The sequence below is a fragment of the Carassius auratus genome, chromosome 28 (assembly GCF_003368295.1).
Source record: "Carassius auratus strain Wakin chromosome 28, ASM336829v1, whole genome shotgun sequence".
In the NCBI taxonomy this organism is placed as follows: domain Eukaryota; kingdom Metazoa; phylum Chordata; class Actinopteri; order Cypriniformes; family Cyprinidae; genus Carassius; species Carassius auratus.
In genome coordinates, this window is record NC_039270.1 from 20,741,533 (window position 1) to 20,769,479 (window position 27,947).

General features: G+C 36.2%; 1 protein-coding gene across 1 annotated transcript; it reads left to right on the forward strand.

Moving 5' to 3' along the window:
* Positions 1 to 1,424: 1,424 nt before the first annotated feature.
* Positions 1,425 to 27,886, forward strand: ern1 (endoplasmic reticulum to nucleus signaling 1). Its single transcript, XM_026208372.1, has 22 exons — positions 1,425 to 1,651; positions 6,484 to 6,604; positions 9,229 to 9,262; positions 9,624 to 9,696; positions 9,907 to 9,979; positions 13,057 to 13,179; positions 14,477 to 14,578; positions 14,658 to 14,919; positions 15,795 to 15,873; positions 16,663 to 16,828; positions 17,237 to 17,352; positions 18,560 to 18,748; positions 19,487 to 19,745; positions 19,853 to 19,943; positions 20,966 to 21,155; positions 21,916 to 22,015; positions 22,149 to 22,348; positions 22,771 to 22,918; positions 23,022 to 23,149; positions 24,624 to 24,747; positions 24,920 to 24,987; positions 25,936 to 27,886. Exons 1-22 carry the CDS (start codon positions 1,571 to 1,573, stop codon positions 26,326 to 26,328), a joined length of 3,120 nt encoding a protein of 1,039 aa, XP_026064157.1. The 5' UTR covers positions 1,425 to 1,570; the 3' UTR covers positions 26,329 to 27,886.
* Positions 27,887 to 27,947: the final 61 nt, after the last annotated feature.

Below are 27,947 nucleotides of genomic sequence, written 5' to 3' on the forward strand. Positions count from 1 at the left end.
TTATTATTATTATTATTATTATTATTATTATTATTATTATTATATTAAATGACTAATTGTTAATGCATCAGTATCTACCTTCGATATGGAAGTTAAGCTATTTTCTTTGATACCTAATTCAACGCCATCCATAGATAAACAACTAGAAGAATAACAAGAGTGTTTGAATTTACCAAAAATGGTAAACCTATTTGTGCTAAAAACCAGCATGTTTATGATTATGATTATGATAATAAAGTAAAATAATATGATAACAAATAACTACCAGTTTGAAACTTAAAGCAGCATCATTTTTCATACAGCAAAATATCTGCAAGTACCACTGGCGTACCTGCTTTTGCAATAAAAGTAAGACTGATACTGAGATACTTACTTTAACAAATATGCAGCTGGGGATTTTTTTAAAATCTGTATTTATCAATAAAATACACAAGCATTTTAAAACTTTTATTTTAAAAATCAATCAAAACAATTTAAAGCAGAGTTTATTTATCTTGAACAACATGCCAAAAAGTGTAGTCAAGAACAAAAAGAATGCAATAGCAAAAGGCTATATTGACACCTTCATATGTAATTTAGAACTGTTCTTATTTATTATTACTAATATTAGGCTACTTGTACATTCTGACACAAATTGTATAAAATAAATAAACAGATTAATTACTGTTTCTACTGTTAATTTTTTGGGAGGGACAGAATGTATGAGTGGCTGAAAAAGAAAATGTCATGGCTACATTTGGCTATTACATTGTCAAAGAGACTGATTTTCTGGGCTATTTATTGTAGCCAAGTTTTATATAGACAAATATAGATTTGTTAAAGTTTCTTCTTGTTTTAAGGCGTTTTTTTTTTTTTTTTTTTTTTTTTTTAATTATGGATTTTTGAACTTCACCGTGAAACATCAGCATATTGCCCATCCACTTGTTAGTCTTTTAACGTTTGTCTGAATGAAAATGCTCATTAGTTCTTTGCCACTAGATGCCGCTTTTGGAACGTAAAAACAAGTAAGGTAAAAAAAAAAAAAAAAATGGATATTAATAGAGAATGAAAGTGTTTTTTGACCTTGCATACTTGTCAACCTGTTTTTCGGGACTCCCAAAACCAAAATATAAATCTTTCAGTACCCACAATAGGAGCACTTTTAAAACGAAGAATGCCTTAAAAATCCCTAAACTTCTGGCAGCATACATAGATTATATAAAATTTATTTTATTTTGTATTTTGCTTTAGGTATTATTTTAACTTTATTTTATTATATTTTATTATCATTGAATTTATTATATGCTGCATGGATTTATTGTTAATGGGTTTAAAAAAGGAAAGATGACAATGTCAGTGTGTTATTTGAAGGTTAATAAATAAATTCAAGTTTCCTTTCCTAGATGAAGTGACGTCTTTGACAGCCCCGCCTCCAGCGTGTTGTGCGCATGCGCAGGAGCAATAGCGGAAGAGAGCTGATAAACGCATTGAGCCTGTCTCTTTAGCAGTACACAGTACAATGAGACTGTAAACCACCGTTGGGAGAACGTACCTGCCGTGTATTCACAGGTCCGCGTGTTTATATGTTTGTATGATGGCGTGGGGAGTGTGCAGCAGGGCTCTGGTGTGGATTATAACTGCGATCATGTGCTGGAGTCACAGCAGCTTGATGGTGAGTTACTGATCGATTATACTGCTTCTGATCTCTGATCATTACAACGCACTGCAGGTTACCACATTTATCCTGGAGTCAAAGGAGCCTTGTGATGACTGCTGATCGATTATCGTCCCCTTGATCTCTAGTCATTTTGACGCGTGGCCCTGTATCATCTTTTTGCTATCAGTCTAGTTTGGGTGGCATTAAATTGTAGATATGGGGCTGATCTGTCTTGACCTGCCATCTGATCTGAGTGTATGGACAAAGACTTTTCAGAGATGCAAAAATAACAAAATACAACATATGTGATCCTTACGCTCTGATCAGTATATGATCAATAGTGTCAGAGTTGTCTTAAAGTTATGTCTCCATTGCCCTGTTAGATGTGATAGATAATTTGCAGAACTTTTCTGTGCTCTTCTGTAGTGTAGTGTCTTTTTTTTTCAATTAACTAGAGCATCCCTGTCTACAGTGTCAAGAACAGGATTAATGTTACATCTCAGCCAGTATAAACCTTTCAAGACAAACCCTTTGCAAAACATACTTATTATATATAAGTATAAATAAATAAATATATATCAGCCTAGATTTACAGCAGTGTAACCTAGTCACAGACCTGGTGTAGTGATGCTTCACCTCAATCTGATAACTTTTACTAAGATCCATAGACATCCGATGCAAGATGCTGTAGAGTAGTTGATTCAGATTTGGTAAATGAAAGTAGAAGTTTCAATCCCTAGCAGAGTTGATTTATGAAGTTTTACTGTTGCACCTTTGATCAAGATACTCCAGGAGTACAGAATATAAATGCATGTCATCTTCTATATGGCCTACATTTATCAGTTAAATGTCATTTCTACTCACATATCCCATAAGTGAGAAACCATAAAGAATTTCTTAACACGTTTTCCTCTTTATAGATTTTAGTCAGGGTAGTGCAATATTACATTTTTGACAGTAAGTGAAAATGAGGCTGTGCGGCATAGATTCACTTTAATGGACTGTACTGTTGTTTAACAACATGGCAGTTGTTCAGCTGACAAAAACGCATGTACCTTGAATAAAGTCTGTTGACTTATTAATTCTCCATATTGCTCTTATATCTGTCTGGACTTGTAACACACAGGAAGTGAGTGACTCATGATTGCAGAAGACCTCTGGTAGAGAGCACATGGCCGATGGCCGCTGGCCGCTGCCAGACTCAGTGCAGTGTGTGAAGAGGGCTATGTTCATCTCTTATCACAGGTGTACGTAAGCAACTTGTGTGGAAAGAGCCATGATAGGCCATAGCGGAGGGCACCCAGCTCTGTGTTACTGACATAATGTCGCTGAACAGAAAAAAAAATATCAAGTGCCATATGTGTATGTTTTTTTGTTTGTTTGTTGTGATTCTCTGCTGTCTGAAGTGAAAGACTGTCCAGAAATAAACGTATTTATAGCATTAAACTGAAAGCAAGTTATTAAACTGTTTGTTTTTTTTACCAATTATGTTCTTCAAAAATGTGCCAACATAAATAAAAATAATAATAATTGCATAGACGCATTCATCTATAGTGACTTGCGAATGTGAATAATTTTAATAGATACAATTAATTTAATTGTGTTCCTGTAGTTCAAGTGGTAGCTTGTTGGTTCGATTCCCCGCGAACACATGATAGGTAAAAATTGATAGCCTGAATTCACTGTAAGTTGCTTTGGATAAAAGCGTCTGCTAAATGCATACATTTAATTTAATTTTTTATTTTAATTTAAGGGAAACAAAAAAACAATTAAAAAGTGCTAACAGTCCTCAAGGGACAGAGACAACATTATATATCCCAGCAATCTTTTAATATTTTAGATAAAACATAATAATCATATCATAGTTTTTATTGTCACTTATGATGGCAAATGTTACAGAATAATCAGTCATGACACGTCGTCAGTTATTTAGTTGTTGCAACTAAAGTGTCCTAACCATAATGTCCATAATTTTTTTTTTTTTTGTAGGCCTATGTTACCAAAAGGTGTGAATAAGCTTTTATGCTATAGAGTTTTGTACCGTATGATCAGGTTACATCTCATGAATATCTATGGCTCAGTGAATAAACATTGATTTTGTGTGTGAGACTGTGACCTCGACCTAGCCTTCCTTAAATTAAAGTTTTAATTGCAGAGCATTCAAGCTATGTCTAGCAGTATGGCATTAGTCTGTAATGGTTGCACATTGCAGTTGTCTATTAAAATAGTTTCTCATATTTCCCTTTTCTGGTATTCAGTAGGAGAATGAGGATGTGGAAGTCTAAGATAGGGTGGACCCACTAATCACATGTTTTATAAAGCTTACAGCATCGGGCACTAGTTTATACATCTGTGGAAAAAAATGGCATGAGGGGAGCTGAACGTAATAAGATTCCTAATCTTTGCCGGAAATGTTTTGTACTATACTAGCTAGCTAGAGTGTGTATTGTGCAACAGGCTGATGCAATATCTACCTCGTTTTTAAGTTTTATATTTTTTTATCAGTTTACTATTCAATAAATAAATGAGTGCCTGTAGTTAACTTTTGTTATGCCATCATTTTAAATTAGGCTTAGTTAGAGTTTCAGTGCCTTCACAGTTAAGTCCTCTTCAATGGATCAAAAAATAAACCAAGTATAAAACAGTCTCATTACAGTCTCTATTCTTAAAATAGTGTTCATGTTTTGGAAAGGGAAAAAAGCTCTTGACAGAATCGTCATGTAACATTTTGGTACTAACTGTGACAATATTTTTAAGGGTCAGTGGAATTTAAGAATGTCCATGGTAACGGAAAATTTAGTTCAAGTTTAGTTCAAAAACTAAAATACCTCACATGATATTATGATTTGAATAACACAAACAATTATCAGCTAAAGATTTCAATTATTTACAATTGGGTGTAAAAATGAACATAAGCAGTATTTTCTTTAACCTTGAATACTTGTATACAATTGCGCCACATACTTTGTTAGATGTATAAGATTTTGTCAGAAAAATGTTTACAAAAAATCAGTGATGCAGTTTTTTTTTTTTTTTTTATAAAACTTATCTAAGGAATAATAATAAAATGACAATGTCAGTGTTCTTTTAAAGAGGATTTGGTCATGAGTTGTATCGCCATGTTTTTTTTTTTTTAAAGTAACTTAAATATTTATTCTTGGAAAAAGTGTAATCAATTCCATGTATGTTTGACATGCATTTGTATTTATTTGTTTATTTTATAAGTAGGACAAAAAGTTTTGCAAACCATTAACCCATATGTTCGTAACAGCATCACACAAATATGAATGACCCTGCAGAATAAAGCAAATTGTACCCTGTTCACCTCATGGGGGTGTGTGTTCAGTTGGAGCACAACATATACCTAAATCAATCTTTTAGGCCCCTTGAGCATTTGCAGTGTGTTGATATGAGCGTGGTGACAGTGCCGCGGCTGTGGTCCCAGCAGATGTTCTGGATGTTTTCTGTTCTCTCATGAAACCAAGAGCGTGCAGCTACATTTTGATGGTGATTTGGTCCATGTGAGGCCGTGTGAGATCTCACAGGTGTGTAATGTTTGCACTGACTCAATGACGTTAACTGTCAGATTAAAACAGCTAAACCTGCAAAAACAAAACGTATTATCACTTCAGCATGTGATCAAGAAAAATACATATTGTGTCTTTATTTATTTATTTTTTTAAGTCTCTTTGTTGAATGAACCTTCACCCAAACTAGAGTCAGACTAGATTCTCTTGGTGAGCAGGGTTGGGTGTCTTTGAGAAAAGTGCGGTGAATTAATGTGGCTGAACAGCAGTCTGTCTAGAGTTCAGGTTTATATGTCAGACATGGTCTGGTGATTTTCTCCATTTTTCTATTTAGACCAACAGTATGTAAAGAGATGAACGAGCAGAATGAAAATGCAAAATCACTCTGTTATGGAAGTGGGTGGAGCTTAGGGAAATCAAGAAGCAGCACAACTTTTCGTTCTGACACCAGTTCTGCGTGACATAATGAGCCATTTTAGGAGGCCATGGACAAGTCTTAACTTTTATAAAGAATATATCTTTGAATTTGAGATTTAGTATTTGCAACTTTACAGATCTTCTTTTTGCACCAAGAGCTTGAAAAACTCCTAAGAGAAAGGAAAAATTGAAATCGCATCATATGACCCATTTCAATATTTCAAACAGCTTGTTACATTTCTTGTCTGTTTTGGCTGTGGTGTTTATTAAACGACACCAAATACACAAGTACAAGTCCGTACTTCCTCTGGATTCTTCCTAATGTTTCTTAGGTTCAATGTTCATCCTTTTTTTTAAAAGTGGTATATTAAAAGATTTCATGAAAAAGACAGCAGTTTTTAGTACTTCCTTTTAAAAGGAATTCAGCAGAATTATGTTTTCAACCACACAGTGTTTATTTTTGGTATATAAATACCAATATATATATATATATATATATATATATATATATATATATATATATATATATATATATATATATATATATATATATATATTACCATTATTTTGCCAGGGCTTAATATAATATAGTATAATATAATTATAATATAATATAATTACCAGAATGATATTTGGCAAAAAGACACAACACCATCGGTTTAAAGTATTGTTAGAGTATTGTATCATGAGATCCGTATATTGTTACATCTGTTACTAGAAATAAATGCAATATATAAACATTTGCATTTCAAATATTTTTCTAGCAAGATATTAATAATAATCTCAAACAATCTGTAAAACCTTACAAATCTCATAATTTGTACAATTATTTTGTCTCAAAATCTTGCATCAGTGTGTGAGCCAGATAGAGAACATCTCCCCAGTAAAGCTGTGTGTTTGCAGGGCTTTTGTGGCAGCAGTACGGTATCTGTCCCAGAGAGTCTGCTCTTTGTATCCACACTGGACGGGAACCTTCACGCCGTCAGCAAGAGATCCGGAACAATCAAATGGACTTTAAAAGAAGGTATGTATATGTGCTGCTTTGAATACCAGCCAGTTGTGTATCAAATACTCGTAGCTCAGTGCAAACTACAATGAAAACAGTGGACGCCCAGTGAGCCTTTGAAAGTGAATACCAGCACTATTGTTTGCTGGTGTGTAATATTGTTACAGTGGTTCTCAACTTATTTAATTATTTAGTTCATACAGGCTCTGATACTGCTTCTGGTAATTTTTTCTGTAATTATGGCAAAGCTACTTGTTTGCATATGTTTTAGATTGTCAGAAATTGGTGTGGCAATATAGCAAATGAATGAACTGTGATTCACTTTGTGATATTATAAGCTTCAAGAACTGTTTGTTCTACAATAAAAACAAACAATTCTTCATAGTACTCAAAACCCATAGTAGTACAGGAACAAGAAATAGAGACAAATTCAAACTGAAAAGTGTCTAGGATTGTTTTATTTGAAGAATTTTTTTTTTTATAAATTAAGGCCAGGATTTGAGTGCCATATTAAAATAAATATAGATATTCTGCTTTAAAGGGATAATCCGCCCCCAAAAGAAAATTGTGTCATTAAATCACTTGCCCACATGTCATTCCAAACGATCAGAGAATATGAGAAATTTGTGTTTTAAAGGAACACTCCAGTTTTTGGGACTTTAGCTTATTCACAGTATCCCCCAGAGTTCGTGTGCTGCGCTAATCACTCCGGCCAAGTAGCCACTTCCCCCAAGTAACGTTATCTGTGCCCCTACACCTAGTGAGAATATAGTTCCCAGTATTTATACGATTAAAATGTTCTCTGTCTCATATAGCCTTGTTATTTGTACACGCTGTGACTATACAGATCACAACATGTAAATAGGAAAATGTTTGCATTATTTTGTCACTTATTATTGGGATTACTATGCTACCATTATCCATTTACATCCAGTCTTTTTGCTAAGCTAGGCTAGCGGTGGGTGCGTCAAATAACACTTACAGAACGCACAGAAATGAAAAAGGTATGTATGGACTTATCTATCTCTGGGGGATACTGTGAATAAGCTAAAGTCCCAAAAAGTCGGAGTGTTCCTCTAAAGTTAAACACACTGAAATAATACACTTACTGGAAACTGGACATGAGTCACTATTTTCTCTGCCATCTCTGATGTAATCAGCTTGGATTTCTCTACGTTAGTGCAGTGTGTATTTTTGGGCTGATTGTTTGAATCCATTTGCTTACTAGATCCTTGAACCAGGGCTGAGTCTAAAAATGTTTAAGCAGGTGGGCCTACATAAAACAAAGTGAATGGCCAAAGGGTAGTGCTTGAAAACTTCATGTCAGGTTGCCAAAAGTGGTTCAAGTTGGCAAATAAACAACTCTGGCAAAACAAATAAGAAAATGCCTATTTCTGGTCAAGTATATTGCCTAGTCTTACCTTCAGAAGACTTTGCTTATATAGATTGGTTCTTATGGAATGATATCATGTCTCATATCAGTCTCTTTTTGTACTTTTTTTGATGCAATAAATTTTAGTTGTGTTATCTTTTAAAGAATGAACAAAAAAATGTTATAAGAACATTAAAAAAAATCTAGATATTTTCTGTGTTCTGAAAAAATATATATACATTTGTGTTAATTATCCAAATGAAACAGTTTCATGTTGACTTATGATAACATTTTTCATAACTGTTGTTGGTCATATTAAAAAAAATAAGTAACCAATTTGCCCATAAACAGTGAGTGTGTCATCAATGCCAAGCACTTCTGTTCACCTCATTTTCTCTTGAGCATTCTCCCATAACAACACATGAATGAGGGATGGTTCCATTTAATGCATTTTAATGCATCCTCCACTTCTGGTGCATTAACATGCATTGAATGGAATCTTTCATTGTTGGCAAACTGGCCACACTTGCCTTATTTTTCAATATCCACACGGCCACAACAAGTTGATTTCATTCACCTGTGACTCTCAAAAACCAGATGTACAGGCTGAGCCAGACATACACGCTGTAGCTACAGAACTGCAATGGACGTTAGAGGCCGTTGTACAACACACCCACAGCAGCCTGTGCTTTGCTGTCTGACCTGATATTCTGTGTTTTTTTTAAGGGATAGTTCACCCAAAAATGAAAATTCTGTCATCATTTACTCGCCCACATGTTGTTCCATACCTGTATGGGTTGTTTTCTTATGTTGGACATAAACGAAGATATTTTGAAGATTGCTGGTAATCAAACAGTTGGTGGTTGCCATTGACTTCCATAGTAGGAAAAACATACTATGGAAATCAGTGGCAATCACCAACTGTTTGATTGACATTAATTAATAAATGATCACAGAATTTGTATTTTTGAGTGAACTATCCCTGTAAGTGTTTTGTCGTTGTTGTAAGGCTTTCACACAATTGTCATGGATGGTAAATCTAATTTGTGTAACTTTTAAACTGCTTTTAAATTGTTCTTTATATGAAGGTCTAATAGGTGATACTTGAGAGCAATAAGAACTGAATAAATTAATATCCATTAATTTTACATCCTAGTTTTATGCAAAGTACTTTGTTTGCTTTGTGTTGTCTTCATGTTTGCTCATCCCTTCATTTGCCTGTGATAAAGTTTATAACTCCTAACTGACACCTTTCTCATTCCCAATGCAGATCCTGTTTTGCAAGTCCCGACGCATGTGTCAGAGTAAGCCTTCTTTCATTTATACTTGAGCGTCTGTGCATGAAAATTGAAACAACAGGAACTGTGCAAGATGCTGAGCTAGCACAATTCTTCCTAATGATATCATCTAAATGAAGCCACAGATAAAAATACATAACCATAAGACTACATATTAAAGGACAAAAAATAATAATGATCTGTGTGCTGCTGTTTTTGTTAGCTTGTATATTGTCACAAAAGAATTGGCTGTTTTTTTTTTTTTGTTTTTTTTTTTCTTTCTTCTGTGAGAAAAAATACAGAATGCAGGTTTGGAGCAACATCAGTAATGCAACATGACAATTTACAAATTACAATAACGTGACAAATTATTTCATTATTTTTACAGGCCTGCATTCCTCCCAGACCCCAATGATGGCAGTTTGTACACTCTCGGAGGGAAAAATAATGAGGGTTTGACGGTGAGAGTTAACTTATTTTCTTGTCTGAAGGACTTCCTCATTCTCTGGAATCTAAGGAAAGGGATATAATTCTCATTTTGTATCTTTAGAAATGAGAAATGTCATTTTGAAGTGAAACATTTGAGGTGCTTTTACAAGAAGAAAAAAGTTTCCAAGTGTAATTTTGGATGGAGTTACAAATATTAAATCTGATATTTGGGGATGTTTCAGAAACTGCCGTTCACCATTCCTGAGCTGGTCCAGGCCTCTCCCTGTCGCAGTTCTGATGGCATCTTATACACGGGTGAGAGACTTATTCTCATTCATTCTTTTCTAATTATTCATCTAAAGTTCCATTCAACTAAGCATCACTATTAAGTCAACTCAAGTCACCTTTATTTATTTAGTGCTTTTAATAAAACAGATTATGTCAAAGCAACTGTATAGCATTGATTTAATAAATATATATGATGTGATTAAATGTACTTTTATTACTGTCATTCATAATGTATATATATAATTTAATGAATACAGAAATATATAGGCTATATTAGGGAGTGGAAAAGACCTATAAGTAATTTAAGTACTCTGCAGCCATCTACTAGTGGTCATTTAATATCTTTTATTTTTAAATAAGCGTTTGCTTTCCTACATTATAAACTTTTAGTTTTATACATGAGGGAAACCTATTAAGGATGAACAAATATCACATTAATGTCACATTAAAAATAACTTTCAAATTCGGTAATAATTAAAGCATTGAAGTGCTGGCAGTAGTTGTGTGAAGCATTTAAAATTCCTCGAAAACTTTAGACCATTTCTGCCCCAGGTTGTTCCTGTAGTTTACTGTTAAATCCATGGTCAATGGTGGAGATTTGTGTTTATTGAACAATTTTTTTCCTGTCACAGCTTCCAAACGCTCTCAACGCAAAAGCCTACTCGCGCTTGTGATTCTTTAGCTCCGCCCACATGCCACGCCTCCAGTCGGGCGTGTTTTTCCGGGAAAAATCGGTACAGACTATCTTTCTCTTATGAATATAATAAAACTAGAGACTTTTTGGAGTTATGAAGGATGCAGTACTAATCTATAGGTACTCAAGATTAACAGGATATTGAGTGAAAATGAGCATTTCACCCCCCCTTTAAGTAATCTTAAAGATTCCTAAATGCTTCTACGTTCGGAAGGCAAAATAAAATGCTTTTACCTAGATACACACAGCATCTCCCTGAAATGGCTGCTTCAACACGCATTTACTGAAACGACGTCTTCTTTCTTTACGTGAATATTTTGGTGGCATCACACAAAGATTTCCACATAGTGGGATAGATGTGGGAGCTTTTTTGAGTGAGTTGTTTTACAGCTGTTTACAGATCTTCTTTTTGCACCAAGAGTTTGTAACACTCCAAAGATAAACGAAAAATTTAAATTGCATCATATGACCCCTTTAAATAGTATATGTGGAATCAAGTCAACGGTACTGTTGTAAATGAAGTGTCCTCAACTAAGCTAGCCAGAGGCGACAGCGGCAAGGAACCAAAACTACATCGGTGACAGAATAGAGAAAAAAACCTTTGAAGAAACCAGGCTCAGTTGGGGGGCCAGTTCTCCTCTGACCAGACGAAACCAGCAGTTCAATTCCAGGCTGCAGCAAAGTCAGATTGTGCAGAGGACTCAACTGGTTCCTGTGGTCTTGTCACAGTGGCCGTCTGAGACACGGTCTTTACAGGGGATCTAGGGTCATCTAGTTTTAGTCCGCTGACTGCAGTGACCCTCTGATCTGGATACAGACTGGATCTGGTGGCTACAGTGACCTCAGAATAAAAGAGGAACAGACTAATATTAGCGTAGATGCCATTCTTCTAATGATGTAGCAAGTACATTGAGTGTTATGGGAAGTGTTCCCAGGTCCAGTTTACCTAATTAATGCAGCCTAAAAATCCTTTAATGGATTTGAAAATTAGAAATGTTTAGCTAATTATGTGTATGCCAGGTTAAAGAGATGGGTCTTTAATCGAGATTTAAACTGCAAGAGTATGTCTGCCTCCTGAACAATGTTAGGTAGGTTATTCCAGAGTCTGGGCGATAAATAGGAAAAGGATCTGCCGCCCACAATTGATTTAGATATTCTAGGTAACTCCTATACTAGGAGTTTTGAGAACGCAGCGGATGTGGAAGGCTATGACTATTACTATGATTTATGTATAAGGTAGAGATTTAAACAAACCCATAACCATAAATGAACATCGTTTTTTCAGAATGATTAGAGTGAGTGTCAGGCAGCAGAGGTTGATGTTTGAGGAACTGGCCAGTTCTTAGCGACCCCCCTGTGGTTCAAGTGGGTGGGCTCTGTGGGATTGTTTCATGATCTCACCGCAAACACCTCAAGAAGATGTCTGTCTGTTACACCCTTTCTAAACTCTTAAAGGTGCCAATCACAAGGCACAGCTACATTTATAATGACACCCAAAGAAGAAGACCAAACACTGATTAAATCAGTCAGCAGACAGGCCTGAATGTTAAACAATGAAAATCCCATTTCTTAATCTTTTAAATGAGACTTATCAAGTATAAACATCAGCGTTTAAGTTCCTCTCTGCATTTAAACTCATATGTTGATGAGTCACAGTGTAACCCACAGGAAATAACCTTGTTTCACTCGAAGCCATTCTTGTTCCCAAACGTAAACATGTGGTGTGTTTGAACCGCAGTGTTGATGCCTGTTTTTACACATCCTGGAGAGAACATTTACTCATGCTGCATCATTTGTGTGGACTTTTGGTCTTTTAAATGATAAGGGGGAAATTGAATTAAGAAAACAAGAAGCACATGGGAAAACCCTGCAATGAATGTGTAAATGCTCTTTAAATCTAATGGAATTAATCTTGTATATTAGTGTTATATTTTTTTCTTAACATTATTGTATACAGTTCATTGTTCAAAGTTTTCCAAATAGAAAAATTTACTTTTGAACTAGCTGATGTCATCTTTATTTTTTATGTACAGCCTCTTTGACATGCTATTGATTACCATAAAAGATTTACATAACACTATTTCAGGTATTGAATATGTTAACATGAGACTATTGTGGTACAAGGACACTATGTAAAGTGCTACGAAAGCTTTAACAAACATACAAGCTTCACATTTCTTTTTATCTGCACAGAATATCTTGTCACATACACTTTCTATTTAAAGTGCAGGTCTGTACACACAGTTTTTGTTTTTGCAAACTTTTGTAGAATTATTTTCTGTATTATAATCGCAGATGATGCACAAAGAGATTATATTGAATTCAACTTTTAATTGAATGCGAATTGCACAATTGTATGCTGGCCTGTGCTTGAGTACATGAAGGTTTTTTTTATGTTTGTTGGTTGTAGGTAAGAAGCAAGATGTGTGGTATGTTGTGGATCTGCTGACTGGTGAGAAGAAACAAACACTGACCTCTTCCTACGCTGAGATGTTATGTCCATCTTCATCTCTGCTCTACCTCGGCCGCACTGGTAAGGGCTAATACTTGTCCCTAGTTCTGTCATTAGGTGAGACCATCTCTGTTTGTGTCTATATGAGCAGAAAAACCAAAGATCACTTTAAGAGCTGTAGTGCTTCTTATCAAAATTATGAATGCTGTAATACTGTTACTGGAGAGTAGGCATTTGACTATTCATTTTATACAAATCAAAGTAATTGATAAACTTTATTACAGGATTGTCTTTATTATAATGGTATTTAAAGCACTGAACGATTTATTTCATTGTTGTACTAAATGAACATTTAAATCATTCCACAAAAATATTATGATTTATAGACTGCTGAATATCTAAAGCATTGCATTTCACATCACTGAACATTTATTGGTTAAAATATAAATGAAGACCTTTTCAATAGGAGAGCAATCTTTAAATTATGTGGGATGGGTTTTTTTATATTTTTTTATCTAAAATGCTGTCTATGGCAACACTGTATTTTTTTTTAATTCAAAAGCAACTGGCCTGTTTGAAAATTGTACGCTCACTCCGGGTTTTATTAAGTAAGAATTTATGTTTTTAAGTTAATTTTAAGTCTTGTATAGTTTTTTCGCTGTATCTTTGTGTTTTATTTTGTGTTTGTAACTCTTGTATTATTCTAACTCCATTTTGCCGTGAAGACAGCCTTAGATGCTGACATGGCAATAAAAATAAATAACTACGACTCAATATTGAATTAAAAAAATATGCCAGAAAACTTAATTTGAGTGTTTTGTTACTGTAATATCGCTGCACCCTGAAATTATGTCTTGCATAACACAATCAAAGACATGTTCATGCTTATTCTCTCATTCTTTTTCATATGTGTATAATATATGTCACAATCGCATGGGTACAAAGATGAAAACAAAAGTTATTAAAACACTGACACACACATTTTTGTATAAAAATGCAGAGATTTTACCTTGGCACAAACTTGTGCATTTGTTTCCTTAGTCTCACATGTTCTGTGGCAACAACCTGTAACTTGAGACCCCCTCGTAAAACAGTGGGGATTATTATTATTCATTATGTATTAAATTCTGAATTGCACATTCATTCTAAGATACACTTTTTACCCCATAGTAGTAAGCCTTTTCAAGCATCCTAAAGTAAGTTTAAAGTAGGTAATGTGCTTTATAGAATTTAATACATAATCTCCATTGTTTTACAGAGGTGGTCTTAGGTTACAAAACTGTCGATTAGATGCTTGAGAAGGCTTATGACTGACGGGGGTGAAAAGTGTATCTTAAAATTAATTTATTGCTGAACTGTTGTTTGCGTTGTTCCTCAGAATACACGATCACTATGTATGACACCAAGAGCAGAGAGCTGCGCTGGAACGCTACCTATTCTGACTACGCTTTCACCCTTCCAGACGACGACACCAAACACAGTAAGGCAGCTTTGTCAGTTTGAAAACTCTTTCAATCCTTTTCGTAGCACAACACGACATTGTTTTCTGTGTTTGACAGATATGGCCCACTTTGTGTCCAATGGTGATGGCCTAGTGGTGACAGTGGACAGTGAGTCTGGAGACGTGCAGTGGGTTCAGAATTACAACTCTCCTGTGGTGGCGATCTACATCTGGCAGCGTGAGGGCCTGCGCAAAGTCATGCACACCAACGTCGCTGTGGAAACTTTGCGTTATCTCACTTTCATGTCAGGAGAGGTGGGCCGCATTACACAGTGGAAGTACCCATTTCCTCAAGAGAAGAAAACCAAAGATAAACTGATGTAAGCAGCCCTTCTAATAAGACATAGTACTTATAATGTTTGTTTGTGTTTTTTTCCAATGGGGGTAAATTGAGAAGAATCACTGCACATGTACATTTTTTGCAGGTTGTGAAACTGTTTTGGCTTTATTTCCCCAAAAATAATTGTTAATAACCTTATTAACAATGTTTTTAATCATGTCACTTCCAGCATCAAGTTTCTTGCCACCTCTGGTTTTTCTTTTATATTTATTTGGCAAAACTCTCATTTAGCAGTAATATTGGACCAGGCATAAATCATTTTACCTGCATGTTGCATCTCCAATATCTAAGCCACATCCTGTTTGTGTTTGTGAAGTGTGGGGAAGAACTGATTCTAGAAATTCAAAGATGCATAGCCTGCATTTTCAGAATAGATTCGATAATTTTTTATCTGCACTTAAAATGCCTATCAAGTAAAACACTTAATTAAGTGTATGTGGCAAGACATTCTGCAAAGGTTTGAAAGAAATGTGAAGCTTGTATGTTTGTTAAGCCTTTCATACAACTTTATATTCTAAACTGATCAAGAACAAGATCAAGACACTTAATGGTATGGGATTGGCAGATTATTTATCCCTAGCTTTTTGGCACGAAGTTTAGAGCAGCTCACTTTATATATTGCAGTTACAGGTAAAAATCAAACTCAACTGACTATAGATCTCTTTCTGAGATTCTTGTTGTCATTATCTAAAAGACTCAAATTACTCAGTATGCAGCATTATTTCCTGGATTTAAAAAAAAGCCATTGTATAAAAAAAGCAGTTCCTTGACAAGATGTTTAAAGTCAAAGTACTGTGTGTGACTTTTGAAAACAAAATATGAATAATTAGCTGTTTCTGGCTGGTTTTATGACAGGTCCACACTGTATGTGGGGAAACACTCATCTGGGCTGTATGCTTCTCCCTCCCTGGTGCATGATGGAGTAACTGTTGTGGTGAGTTATGTTCAAGACCTTTCAATATGTTTCCTCATACTTTTATAGAACTACATGGTTATAAATTGACTGACATAACCTGCTCAAAACTTGAACTGAATGATGATAACTTGAGGCTGGATGATAATGTGGTGGTCTAGTGGAAAGTGTAGTCAGATGTGGAAAGTTATCAGTTGCTTCAACCTTTGTGCAAACAGATGCATGTAGCCCTCTCCAGTTACCCTTCTTTGAGTAAGTTACAGTGGCTATGTCACACTCACAGTTAGCCAGATTCACTGTATAAGACAGCCCTCTACCAAACATGTGAGAAGAGCATTAATATGTCATATGTAACCTTTCCAAGTCTCACTATAATTAATCAAAACATCGATGCACAGTGCATCCTTCCAGTTTTATGTATGTTTTTGGCTTTAAAGTTCTGAGTAAAAGAAGGGGGGAAAAGGCTAAAAAACAATGAAGAAATAAATTCTAAATGAATAACTGACAGTATTAAAATGCTTTTTACCTTAAATTTGATTTTTCTTTGACAGTGACATAAATGTGACTCTCTTCTACATCATTAACTAATACCATTTTCAGTTTGTTACGCAGTGTCTTCATGCTTGGAAGTTGGAAATAAAATAGGAGTATCTCACATCTGACTTTGTACAAATGTTTTTTTATTTTTCTTTCTTTTCTTGAAAACAGATTTTGAGAATTTTAGGCCTCAAAAGGTCCCATTACAGTTTCAGAGGGGATAGAATGCTGTTGTAGTGCATGCATGCTCATGACCTAGTGTGTGTGTTTCAGCCTCGTGGCAAGACATTTCCCATGCTGGAGGGCCCCAGTAACCAGGATTCAAGCATGGAAGATGAGCAGGAGTGTGTGATCACTCCCAGTACCACAGTGAAGTTCAGTGCAGCTCTGAAAGAGAGAAACCGCATCAACTTCATGAGGAATTCGCTACTGTTGATAGGTGCTGGTTATTTCACACTCAAAAAGACCTGCTCGCTGTGGGAATCATTCAAAAATGAGCCAATTTTGCCCACTAGTGGAGACATTTTATAGCACTTGTTAAATATCTCCACTCCATTCCCAGCCTGAAGACAATGGTTTGGCAATGGGGAAAATACACTTTTCTTTTTGGTGGTGATGCCCCAGTAAATTTCACCTTTCAGGACTTCAAATCACATTTTTGCGGGCACTTCAACCCGCCGACGTTTATGTAGAAAAACTACACGTTTGCTTAAACTATTACATTTATATTCTTAATTGGCGCATAATTGTTGTAAGTCTTGACCCACTTATTATGTGCTGTGCTATGTTGCCTCATGTTTATTAAGGTATGAACTCTTTGCTGAACAGTAATCTTTCTCTTCTGCAGGTCACCACGAGACACCGCCAGATGCTCATACTAAAATTCTGGAGAAATTTCCAGAGAGTCTCCCTCGCCAAAATATCAATGTCATTCCCCCTGCCACAGAGAAGCCCAATGAAGAGGTAAAAACATTATCCAAACACCAGTGCTACTGAGTGTGTTTATTTATTGTATGTAATGGCTTTGACAATTTGCAATGCATATAACATGGAGAGTATGGTAAATAAGTCTGATTACCCAAATCAATGACTTTCACAGTGCATTTTAGAAGAGGAAGGAAACTTTTAGACCACCTAATTAGAGAATTATTATTAATATTATGGTGCTGGTTTTATTGAAAAGAGCACCTGGTAGCATGATTCCTGAAAGTCAGGAACTGGCTGTTCACTTGGTGCCTGTTATCAGACAGGTACCATTGTAATAAAATAATAAATGTTATTCAACTGTCAGTGGTCTTAATGTTTTGTCAGATCAATGTAAATTATTCTAAGTGACTTATTGTGTTTTCAGACCTGTAGAATGTTTGCTTTGTTGTGAAACAGGGACTTAGTGTTACACTGTTGCATTTTCATCTTTATTTGGTTTGTTTCCAAAAGTGCACCAAAATGTGTTGACACAAGTCACATGTGAGTTAAACTTTTTTTTAGTCTTTTTTGGTCAGAGCTGTGAAACTGTGGAAATATTTAATATACTGTAGTGTCCTCAAACAAAGAAATTAGCACCATGGCCTTATTGGGAATTTAGCCATCATTCCCGCTCTAATTGAGATTAGAGCATGTTTTGAGATTGCTGGTTTTTTTTTTAATTAAGGGTGGTAGAAATGAGTACATCCTTGGTCAAATTCAACCAACATGTTTAATGGGGAACATTGCTCAACTTGCCTCCCCCCTGAAGGTTTTTTAGGGTTAGGATTAAAATTATCCAACAACGTAGTGAATGATGAGAGGGCAGCAACTTCTGTTTCAATGTTTTGCATTAAATCACACTGTGTGATGTAATGCATTCAGGACAGCATTGGTAAAGTATTCAACTGACCCTCAGATTTTTATTGCAAGACGAAGAACCACCAGATTTGTTTTAAATGGAAGCACTATCTGCATCATTCAATCAATGCATCATTCGTTTATTCATTGACTGTGAAACAAAAAAGTTACAAAGATGGATCCAGAAAGTAAAAAAAAAATTTTAAAGTACAGCTGTAATACTGGTGTCATGCTGTACAGATTTGACTTTTTTTTGCTGATTTTTATTGAATGCTTGATAATAAAAAAAATATTTATTTGTGTTTGTGTTTATTGCAAGATCAAAGCATGTTCTGCTTCTTTCCAGAAAGTAAATGAGAGTGGAATGGAAGACAACAGTCCTCTGCCTCCACCGGTGTCATCCCTGCAGGAGAAACCCGGCCGTGTCCCACGTGTGGAGACTCCAGTGGACTCCATGCTGAAGGACATGGCCACCATCATCTTCTGCACTTTCCTTCTGGCCGGATGGGTGGCCTTCATCATCACTTACCCCAAGGTAAACACTCTAAATGTGTTCATTTAGGTGAGTTTTACTTTCACCATCATTCTATGTCCGAATGATTTTTCAAACTGAATGTCTGGAATCTAGCCCCCTCTACAGTTAAGACAAACATACAGTAAGATGATGAAAGTCAAGAAGTTTATCAGAGACTTAGAATCCTTGCTGACATATCTTAAACTTCATACAAACACAGTTTTTAGATGGATCATGTTCATGCACTTAATCTCCTAGAGTTATTTATCTTTGTAAAAGTCAGAATAAAAACAAAGCTAACCAAAATGAAAATAACTTGTATGCACACAACATTGTGTGACTATTGTGAGTGAATAGAGTAAAGTGAAAAAAGTGGGGGAGAAGGAACAAATTTGAAGGAAGGACAAGACAGAAAAGATCTTTACAACTCCTCATTCCAACATGTCCTAGTCTGAGATGGTACCCTCAGCTAATATACATGAGGATGCAGGATAGGTCTGTCAGCAAAATAACAATCACAATAATTGGTTGGCTTTAAGGGAGGTTATGTGCTAACAAAATATCCTCACCCATTCTACATCTTTGCCTAAAAAGGCCTTTCTTTACTGTTCTTTCTACTAAATAGGCAAAAAGTAAGGTTATTTATTGAAAATAATGCTAAATTTATAAATCTGTGGTTTAAAAGTTTCTGTTCTGTTCTTCTGAACTTCTGTCAGCTCTGAGAGTATTAAGGTGTGTTGTGTTTTTTTTATTTATCAGAGTGTCCACAAGCAGCAGCAGTTGCAACACCAGCAATTTCAGCAGCAGATGGAGGAAAAGCTGCAGCTCCTGCAGCGGCAGCAACTCATTTTCCAGCCACCCATTGATCTGCCTCCTGACACTGACTTCCTAGAGGCAGCCCGGACCCGCTCCGAGAGCTCCACCCATAGCAGTCCCAATGTCACCCCACGAGCGTCCAACCATTCCAATATGTCCCAGTCTGAGATGGGACATTCTGCTAATGAGCACGAGGATGCAGGTTAGGGTTGTCAGCAAAAGAAGAATTACAATAATTGCCTTTACCATTTGATCTCTTTTTGAATTTGCCATTTGGTTGACTTCTGATTTCTTATCTTTTCATTTCAGAGGAAGAATCCAACATTGTCAGAATTGGAAACATCACTTTCAACCCCAGAGATGTACTTGGACATGGTGCTGAGGGAACTATTGTGTACAGGCAAGTTATATTTACATTTATTCATTTGGTAAATTTTTTTGTCCAAGGTGACTTACAACTGTGGAATACAACAAGCGATTCATCAAAAAGAGATAAATGAACATGAGAAGTAGCTTCAATACAAAGTTTCAGGTATCATTCAGAATAGAAATTGAATAGGGAGGAGTTAAGAAAAAGTCAAAGCATATTTCTGTATGATGCTCTTCTTCTTGCTCTAAGAAGGAATGAGTTTTCAGTCTCCTGAATATCCATCCATCCATCCGTCTTCTTCCGCTTATCCGGGGCCGGATCGCCGGGGCAGCAGTCTAAGCAGAGATGCCCAGACTTCCCTCTCCTTAAACACTTCCTCCAGCTCTTCCGGGGGGATACCGAGGCATTCCCAGGCCAGCTGAGAGACATAGTCCCTCCAGTGTGTCCTCGGTCTTCCCCAGGGCCTCCTCCCGGTGGGACGTGCCCGAAACACCTTGCCAGGAAGGCATCCAGGAGGCATCCTGAACAGATGCCCGAGCCACCTCAGCTGGCTCCTCTCGATGTGGAGGAGCAGCGGCTCTACTCTGAGCTCCTCCAGAGTGGCAGAGCTCCTCACCCTCATCTCTCAGGGAGCGCCCTGCGGAGAAAGCTCATTTCAGCCACCTGTAGTTTAATTTAATTAAACACAATTAAATTTTAATTTTTTTTATTTAATTTAATTTAAATCAAGAATTTCGCCATGTAGGTCAACTTCTTCTTCACCACGACAGACAGGTACATCGACCGCACCACTGCAGAAGCTGCATAATCCTGTCCATAAAAATAATTTTTCCTGATTTCTCCTGAATATTGTCAGGGATTTCTCATTCTCTCAAATGAAAATGTTTTGCAGTTTTGGATTTTGTTCCTAACTGTGATGGTACCACAAGGTGTTGCTCACTTACCAATCTCAGGGTTCTGGAGAAGTTGTACTACTGTTAGAAAGGGCCTGATCTTCCAGAGAATGTCCACTGTCATACAAGTAATTTTTTCTGATTTCTGTGTAATTTCAGGGGTCAGTTTGATAACCGTCCAGTGGCTGTGAAAAGGATTCTCCCAGAATGCTTCAGCTTTGCTGACCGTGAGGTTCAGCTGCTGCGTGAGTCAGATGAGCATCCGAACGTGATTCGTTACTTCTGCACTGAGAGAGACCGTCAGTTTCAGTACATTGCCATAGAGCTGTGTAGCTCCACACTGCAAGAGGTATAACAAACACCACATGACGTAATTGGTGTTTCAATTTAAAAACCCAAATTTAATATTCCAATAATTTATTTAAATGTGCATTTTAGGTTTTATTTAAAATGTCTAACCACAAGAACAATAACTTTTCCTTTCACTGACCATTTTTCATGTTTAACACATAAAAGGAATTTATCAGTGTAAGCCTAATAATTTACGGGGTTTAAAGTTCTTCGGATCCATGCCAGATTTCGTACGTGCAGCTGTTGGATGCAGAAAAAATAATACTACATAAAAAAATAAAGCACTTGTTGATTATTACTTTCGAGTCCATGAGTTTGCGTACTAATGGTATGAGAGGAGCAGCTTTCACTCTTAACCAAACTAACATTACTAGCCGATCAGAATGTTTTGTTCTTATAAACACAAGATGCTAGTGTAGTGCTAGTATAATAGTATAATAGTATAATAGTATCGAATTACACATTAGCAGCCCTGATGAATGGAGAATCATGGCAAAAATCTGCGATCCGCAATGCTCAAAGATGTCAATCTAGAACAAATTTACATAGGTCTTTACAAAGCTTTGCTACTTTATAATTGGCTTTTCTGAGTAATCATGTCATCTCTGTAATATACATTACACTATGTCTAAATATGTAATGTTTTGTACATCCCGATCTCAAAATAAAAGTTCCTGCATGTGGCCACATATAAAAATGTAATGTATTTAAACATCTTTTAAAGGGTTAGTTGTTTATATTTTATTGTTTCCTTTTAGTATGTGGAACGAAAGGATTTTAACCGCCACGGTTTGGAGCCAGTGACACTGCTAGAGCAAACCATGTCTGGACTGGCTCATTTACATTCACTTAATATAGGTAATATTATCCGCAACATCATTAATATAGTCTGCATTTTAGGAGAATTAATCTGTATTCATGAAGTGTTTATTTATTTTTTATTTTGTTTGATACAAGTTTTTGTAACACTTAGTCTATTATGGGTTGATAGTTCACAGAGACCTGAAGCCACACAACATCCTGGTATCAATGCCAAACACACATGGGCGTGTGAAGGCCATGATATCAGATTTCGGCCTATGCAAGAAGCTGGCAGTGGGCAGACACAGCTTCAGCAGGAAGTCTGGGGTCCCAGGCACTGAGGGCTGGATTGCTCCAGAAGTGCTCAGTGAGGATGCAAAGCATAACCCTGTAAGAGCTCAGAAAACAGTGTGTTTTAAATATTATAATATATACAGATTATAAATGTTGATAGTCATTAAATATTTGCACATTTTTATTGATATTAATCTGTTTACAATGTTTATTTATAATTACTTTATAATTGTAGAAAATAATTTAGATTACTGTGTTGTAAATCTTCCTCATTATTAATTTCTGATAACATTGTTCACTATTTGTTCATTATTCGTTAACTGATTGAATCATGGTAAAGTGTTACAAAAAAAAAAATTGAAGTGTATGTAACAGTTACGCAGTTTAACTGTGATTTATAGAAAAATAAGTTACTACAGAATCCTGCGTTGGTCATCAGTATTCCAGAAAGCCATGTCAGAAGCACTAAGAGTTTTGCCAATGGCTAGACAATCACAGTTTCACCTCTGATGTTTCAGACCTGCATGGTAGACATCTTCTCTGCAGGCTGTGTGTTTTACTACGTGGTATCTGAAGGCCGCCACCCCTTTGGAAAGTCCTTGCAGCGGCAAGCAAACATCCTGCTGGGTGCCTACTCGCTGGAATACCTAGACCCTAACAGACATGGTAGGACAGAAAGACATCTGAATGCATTCAAAAACACCAGAGCTCATTTTGGGTCAGTTTGTCAAATTTTTGATCACGTATTTGATTATTTGTGCTGTTGCAGAAGATATTGTGGCCCGAAACTTGATCGAGCAGATGTTGAGTATGGAACCAGAGAAGAGACCCTCAGCAGACAGAGTGCTAAAGCATCCCTTCTTCTGGAGTCTGGAAAAACAGCTGCAGTTCTTCCAGGTTAGTTAGTCAGACATCCTTCATTTAATCAGGTTTGAATGCATCTTTTGCAACAAGTACCCTGCCCAAGAAGATGGCAAAAGGCACAACAACAAAGGCTGCATTTACACTTGGTATTAACATGTGATCACCGTGATCCAATTAATCAGATATGATCATCAGTCAATCTTAACACAGCGATTTACCCTTGGCATCATCAGCTGACTTCTCTATCTGGATAAGACTGTCTTTACTGTGCAATATTTTAATAATTCTGCAGAGAATACAGCGAAGTCAACCTGAAGTGGTTGGGGGTTGAAGGGTTTTTTTTGTAAAGCATTTTCAGTCGCAGGACATTTTACAAATCACAGATACAAGTCTACAAATCTAACTAGCGCTCCACAGCCTTTTGTTCTCCGTCTCTATTTTAACAGTTTGCAAGAGAGGGGCGGCGTTTTGTGTGATGTCGTCCAGTGAATGCAGACACAATGGCTGGATTGCATTTACATTACACTGAGATCCAATCACAATGCATACTTTTTTTTATTTTTTTATTTTACATTTACACTTGTCTTTTCAATGTGTATGTGGACAACACCTGGATACAGGACGCATGTTAATGCCATGTATTAACATACCAAATCATCTAAGATCATTTCAGTTTTTTTGGTAAATTGTTGTTGGAGTAATGTTTGAACAGACAGGTCAGTACAGTATTGTTTACATGACAATAGTTAAAGGGGTTATGAATTGGTAAATCATAACTTTGTTGATCTTTTAACATATTGGAGGTCATTGTAATATAGAAACATATTTTACATTTCAGAACTCAAAACATCCTCGATCCAAAAACAGTTTTATTTTCAGGCTAAAACAGGCTTATTTTCTATTCATCATTATTTTCATTACGTATGATTAATACAGCAGTTGTAGACTGCCAGCACTTTAACAGATCAGTGCTTCTTCATCTAGATACAAAAACAAAATAGCTGGTTAGAAATGAAGAAAGATTTTGAATCCATTTAGTTTTCCAGATGTGGTAGAGTTCTTACTTGTGGAAGAACATTGTTTCTAACATTAATGTTAGGATTCTGACTCACGTAGTAGTCCGGTTGCAAAATGTATTTATTTTTATGCATCAATAAATCAAGCCATCAATTGAATGGTCGACTTTAATTGTTTTATTTTTATTTTACTAGCATAAAAAAACAACTGATATTTAAACTGTGATTAATTTACATACAGACACGCACACCCCTTGAAACAGCGTTTTTAAACCAGAGGGTCAAAAACATGTCATAAAATGGCCAATTAATTCTAAAGTACGAAAGTTTTATGTTAAAATCATACCAACATTACAAGTATTTATCACTGTTTTTCTGAGAATCTCTGCTAAAGCTGAAAGAAAACTAGTATCAGGTTCTTTTAGAATGCCAAGCATGTGGCAGAATTACATTTTTGTTTTGTTTTTTCTTTTTGTTTTTTGCACTGACAGGATGTGAGTGATAGAATTGAGAAGGAGCCGTTAGATGGACCAATCGTGAGACAGCTGGAGAGAGGAGGACGGGTGGTGGTCAAAAGCGATTGGAGGGAACATATCACAGTGCCTTTACAGACTGGTAAACACTAGTGCAATTTTGCTTACTGTTGGCCTTTTTTCTATTCTAAGAGTTTGTAATTTGTTAAACCACACACTATTATGTCATGATTAACTAGTTTTATTCTTATTTGAATCTTTAATGTGAAACATTTGCTTTTCAAACCATTCAAATGTAAATTGTTGTTCTTCAGATCTTCGTAAATTTCGATCATACAAAGGCGGATCGGTCAGAGATCTTTTACGTGCTATGAGAAACAAGGTATGTATGCTAAAGAAAATCAGTTTATTAATACTCAGCACAAATAGCTAGTATTTACAGCAAATAATAGGCATCATATTAATGGAAAAGTAGCATAAGAGAGTTGAAGGAAACAGTGATGGGTCATAAACGATCTGTTCATTGCATCTGTCACATGACAAATGAATCCAAGTCAACTTTATTTATATAGCGCTTTAAACAAAAAAGATTGCGCCAAAGCAACTGAACAACATTAATTAGGAAAACAGTGTGTTAATAATGCAAAACAACAGTTTAGGATGGTAAAGTAATTATTTATGATCCGTGTAAATTATCTTTGGCTGCATTATATTGATTTCATAATTCGGAATATGATCAAGATTGCATAGGTGGATGTGTTCGAGGAATTTGGCTGTTAAAATGATACGATTTAAAGCCACTTAAATAAACTAAATGAGTTCATTAAAGATTTTAAAGAAGATGTTTTGATGAACGAGACTGAACGAGAGAGTCAGTAAAATGATCTGAACTTCCCATCACTGGAGGGAACACTAAGTTCCTTTTTTTAACAAATTAAATGAAGTTGTTTTGTTAGTTATTCCTATTTGTCATGTTTTACATTTTTGATGTCAGCTTGTACATGTAGAGCAAGCTAATTCTTATGATTAAGAAAAATCTAAAATACTGTTAAACAAGCATTTGTAATAATTGGTTTGCATATTTAAATACACAACTAAAACTTAGTCCATCTTGAAAATATAACATTTCACATGATTAAACTTCTGTTTCTCTTAAAAGGATAGTGCACACACAAATGAAAACTCTGTCATTAATTACTCACCCTCATGTTGTCCCAATAGTAAGACCTCCATTCATCTTCGGAACACAAATGAAGATTAATTACAAAAATGTAAACTAACCCTTTAATCACAAGTTGTCTCATATTTATTTAATTATTGTTTCCTTTAGAAACACCATTACCGAGAGTTACCCGATGAAGTCCAGGAAACACTGGGATCCATTCCAGATGAATTTGTCTACTACTTTACCTCCCGTTTCCCTCTTCTTCTGCTGCACACACATCTGGCCATGCGTTTCTGTGCTGTGGAACGACCTTTCCTGCCTTATTACCACACTTCTGAACTGCTCACACACCACACAGTACCACAGTGTGTGCCACAGACTCCCCCCACACAGCAATGCAGTCCATCGGTGCCCTCAGGCCTGTCGTCGTCCAGTCAGATACCAGCAGCTCCACATGAACTCTCTGAAATGACAGTCTTACCTGAGGTCACCACAGAGCACATACAGACAGCCCCGGTGCCACCCACAGTGTCTACACAAGAGACTGGAGCACCATAATGTCAAGTAGATGGGGCCCCTGGTGGATGGACCCTTTTCGGACACATTCCAGGGATGAGCCGTCTCTCTGTGTGGGTGCAGTCTGGGCCTGCAGTGTCCAGGCTGTCACCACAGAGGCTGCCATCCCATCTTTAGTGCCTTACAGTGCTCATTTTCGACAACAGCTCTTGTCTGAGTGATTTACAGATTCCCGGTGTAGATTATTTGGAGGATGCTTAAAAGATGGTTTGGGTTGTCAGTGGTGTGCTCACAAAACTCTGCAGTCATTCCTTCTATTTGTCAAGTATAATGTGATTGGAAGGAGAGGGATTTTTGCTGAACACTTGAAGTGAACGCAAGAAATTCTACTGTGCAAGTTGAGTCGTGCTTGGTGAGAGAGAACATGCTATCGAATATATATTTTTGTAAATATTTTGATCATAGATAATCACTAGAAATGGCCATTGTGCCTTTTTAAATGACACTGTGCAGTGTAACTTGGTCCTGAGAAGAAGCCGATGCTTGTGGTTTCGCCTTCTGTCTTTGCTGCTGAAAGCTGTTAAAGGACTAGTTCAAACAAAAATGAAGAGAGGCATCATTTAGTCATCCACACATGTACGGCTTCCCATGAATCAGTAGAATGTTCACCGTTCTCTTCTGTACAGTGACCAGCTGCTGTGAAGCCCTAAAAAGCATCATAAAAGTAGTCAACTTGTGTGCAGAATCATCTAAAGAAACGCATGCAACTTCATGTTATTATTAACTGATAATCTCCCTCTGCACCGCATTTCTTAATTCTCATTCAAATATGTCCTTTGAAGACGTCAAACCATGTTTAACATTAATGAAGCCAAAGAGCATTGGTTATCACACATATGTGGAAGGCACAAATCACATGTGTGAGAAAAGCTACTATATGGCTTCGGGAGGCTAATCAGTACACAGGCCATATGGGCTACTTCTATGCATGCTGTTTTGAAACTAGACGTAAATGATGACAGAATTTAATTTTGGGTGAACTGTTCCTTCAAAGTCTCTAATATGGAACCAGCTGTATGACATTAACGGTATTATGCTTTCAAAAGTTCTGGATATACTTTCATGACAAACTTAATATTATGTATTGTGCTCATAATTTCAGTCATGCACTTTTATATTTTGGTATATTTAAGCAAAACATGCTAAACTGTATGAATTCGTTCCTTTGGATTTTGGATATTGTGGTTTAGTCGTAGCTTTCAGGTGATTCTGTTAAATTGTTATTATGTAGGGAAATCAGCTATTTTTTATTATTTTTTATGGATCCCTAGTTCAGAAACTTTGAGCTGTTGTTAGGATATACCAGGAAAAAGGTCTCTCCTAGGTCTGATGTTGGTCAGATGTTCAGTGCTTATACAGCATTGTAATGTGCATGGCATTTTGACCTGAAATATTCTAGGTGGAGCTTTTATAATGTTACATGTTTTTAATGTTCCATATTTTTAAATGGCACATTTTGAGGGAAAAATTCAAATGCAGTGATGCCTTTTTACATGTAGTGTTAATAAAAGCTGCTATTGTGCAATGCCAATTATGTGAGTGCAAATAGTCAAGGCTGTTTTCATTAATTTCACCCACCATTGCTCAAATTATTTATATAT

What these genes read in the sequence shown, in the direction of transcription:
- ern1 (XM_026208372.1), top strand. Translation starts at nt 1,571, where the DNA reads ATGATGGCGTGGGGAGTGTGCAGCAGGGCTCTGGTGTGGATTATAACT. An exon ending in TAATGAGCACGAGGATGCAG is followed by an intron (nt 19,746 to 19,852) that starts GTTAGGGTTGTC and finishes TTTTCATTTCAG; the next exon opens with AGGAAGAATCCAACATTGTC. An exon ending in GAGGGAACTATTGTGTACAG is followed by an intron (nt 19,944 to 20,965) that starts GCAAGTTATATT and finishes GTGTAATTTCAG; the next exon opens with GGGTCAGTTTGATAACCGTC.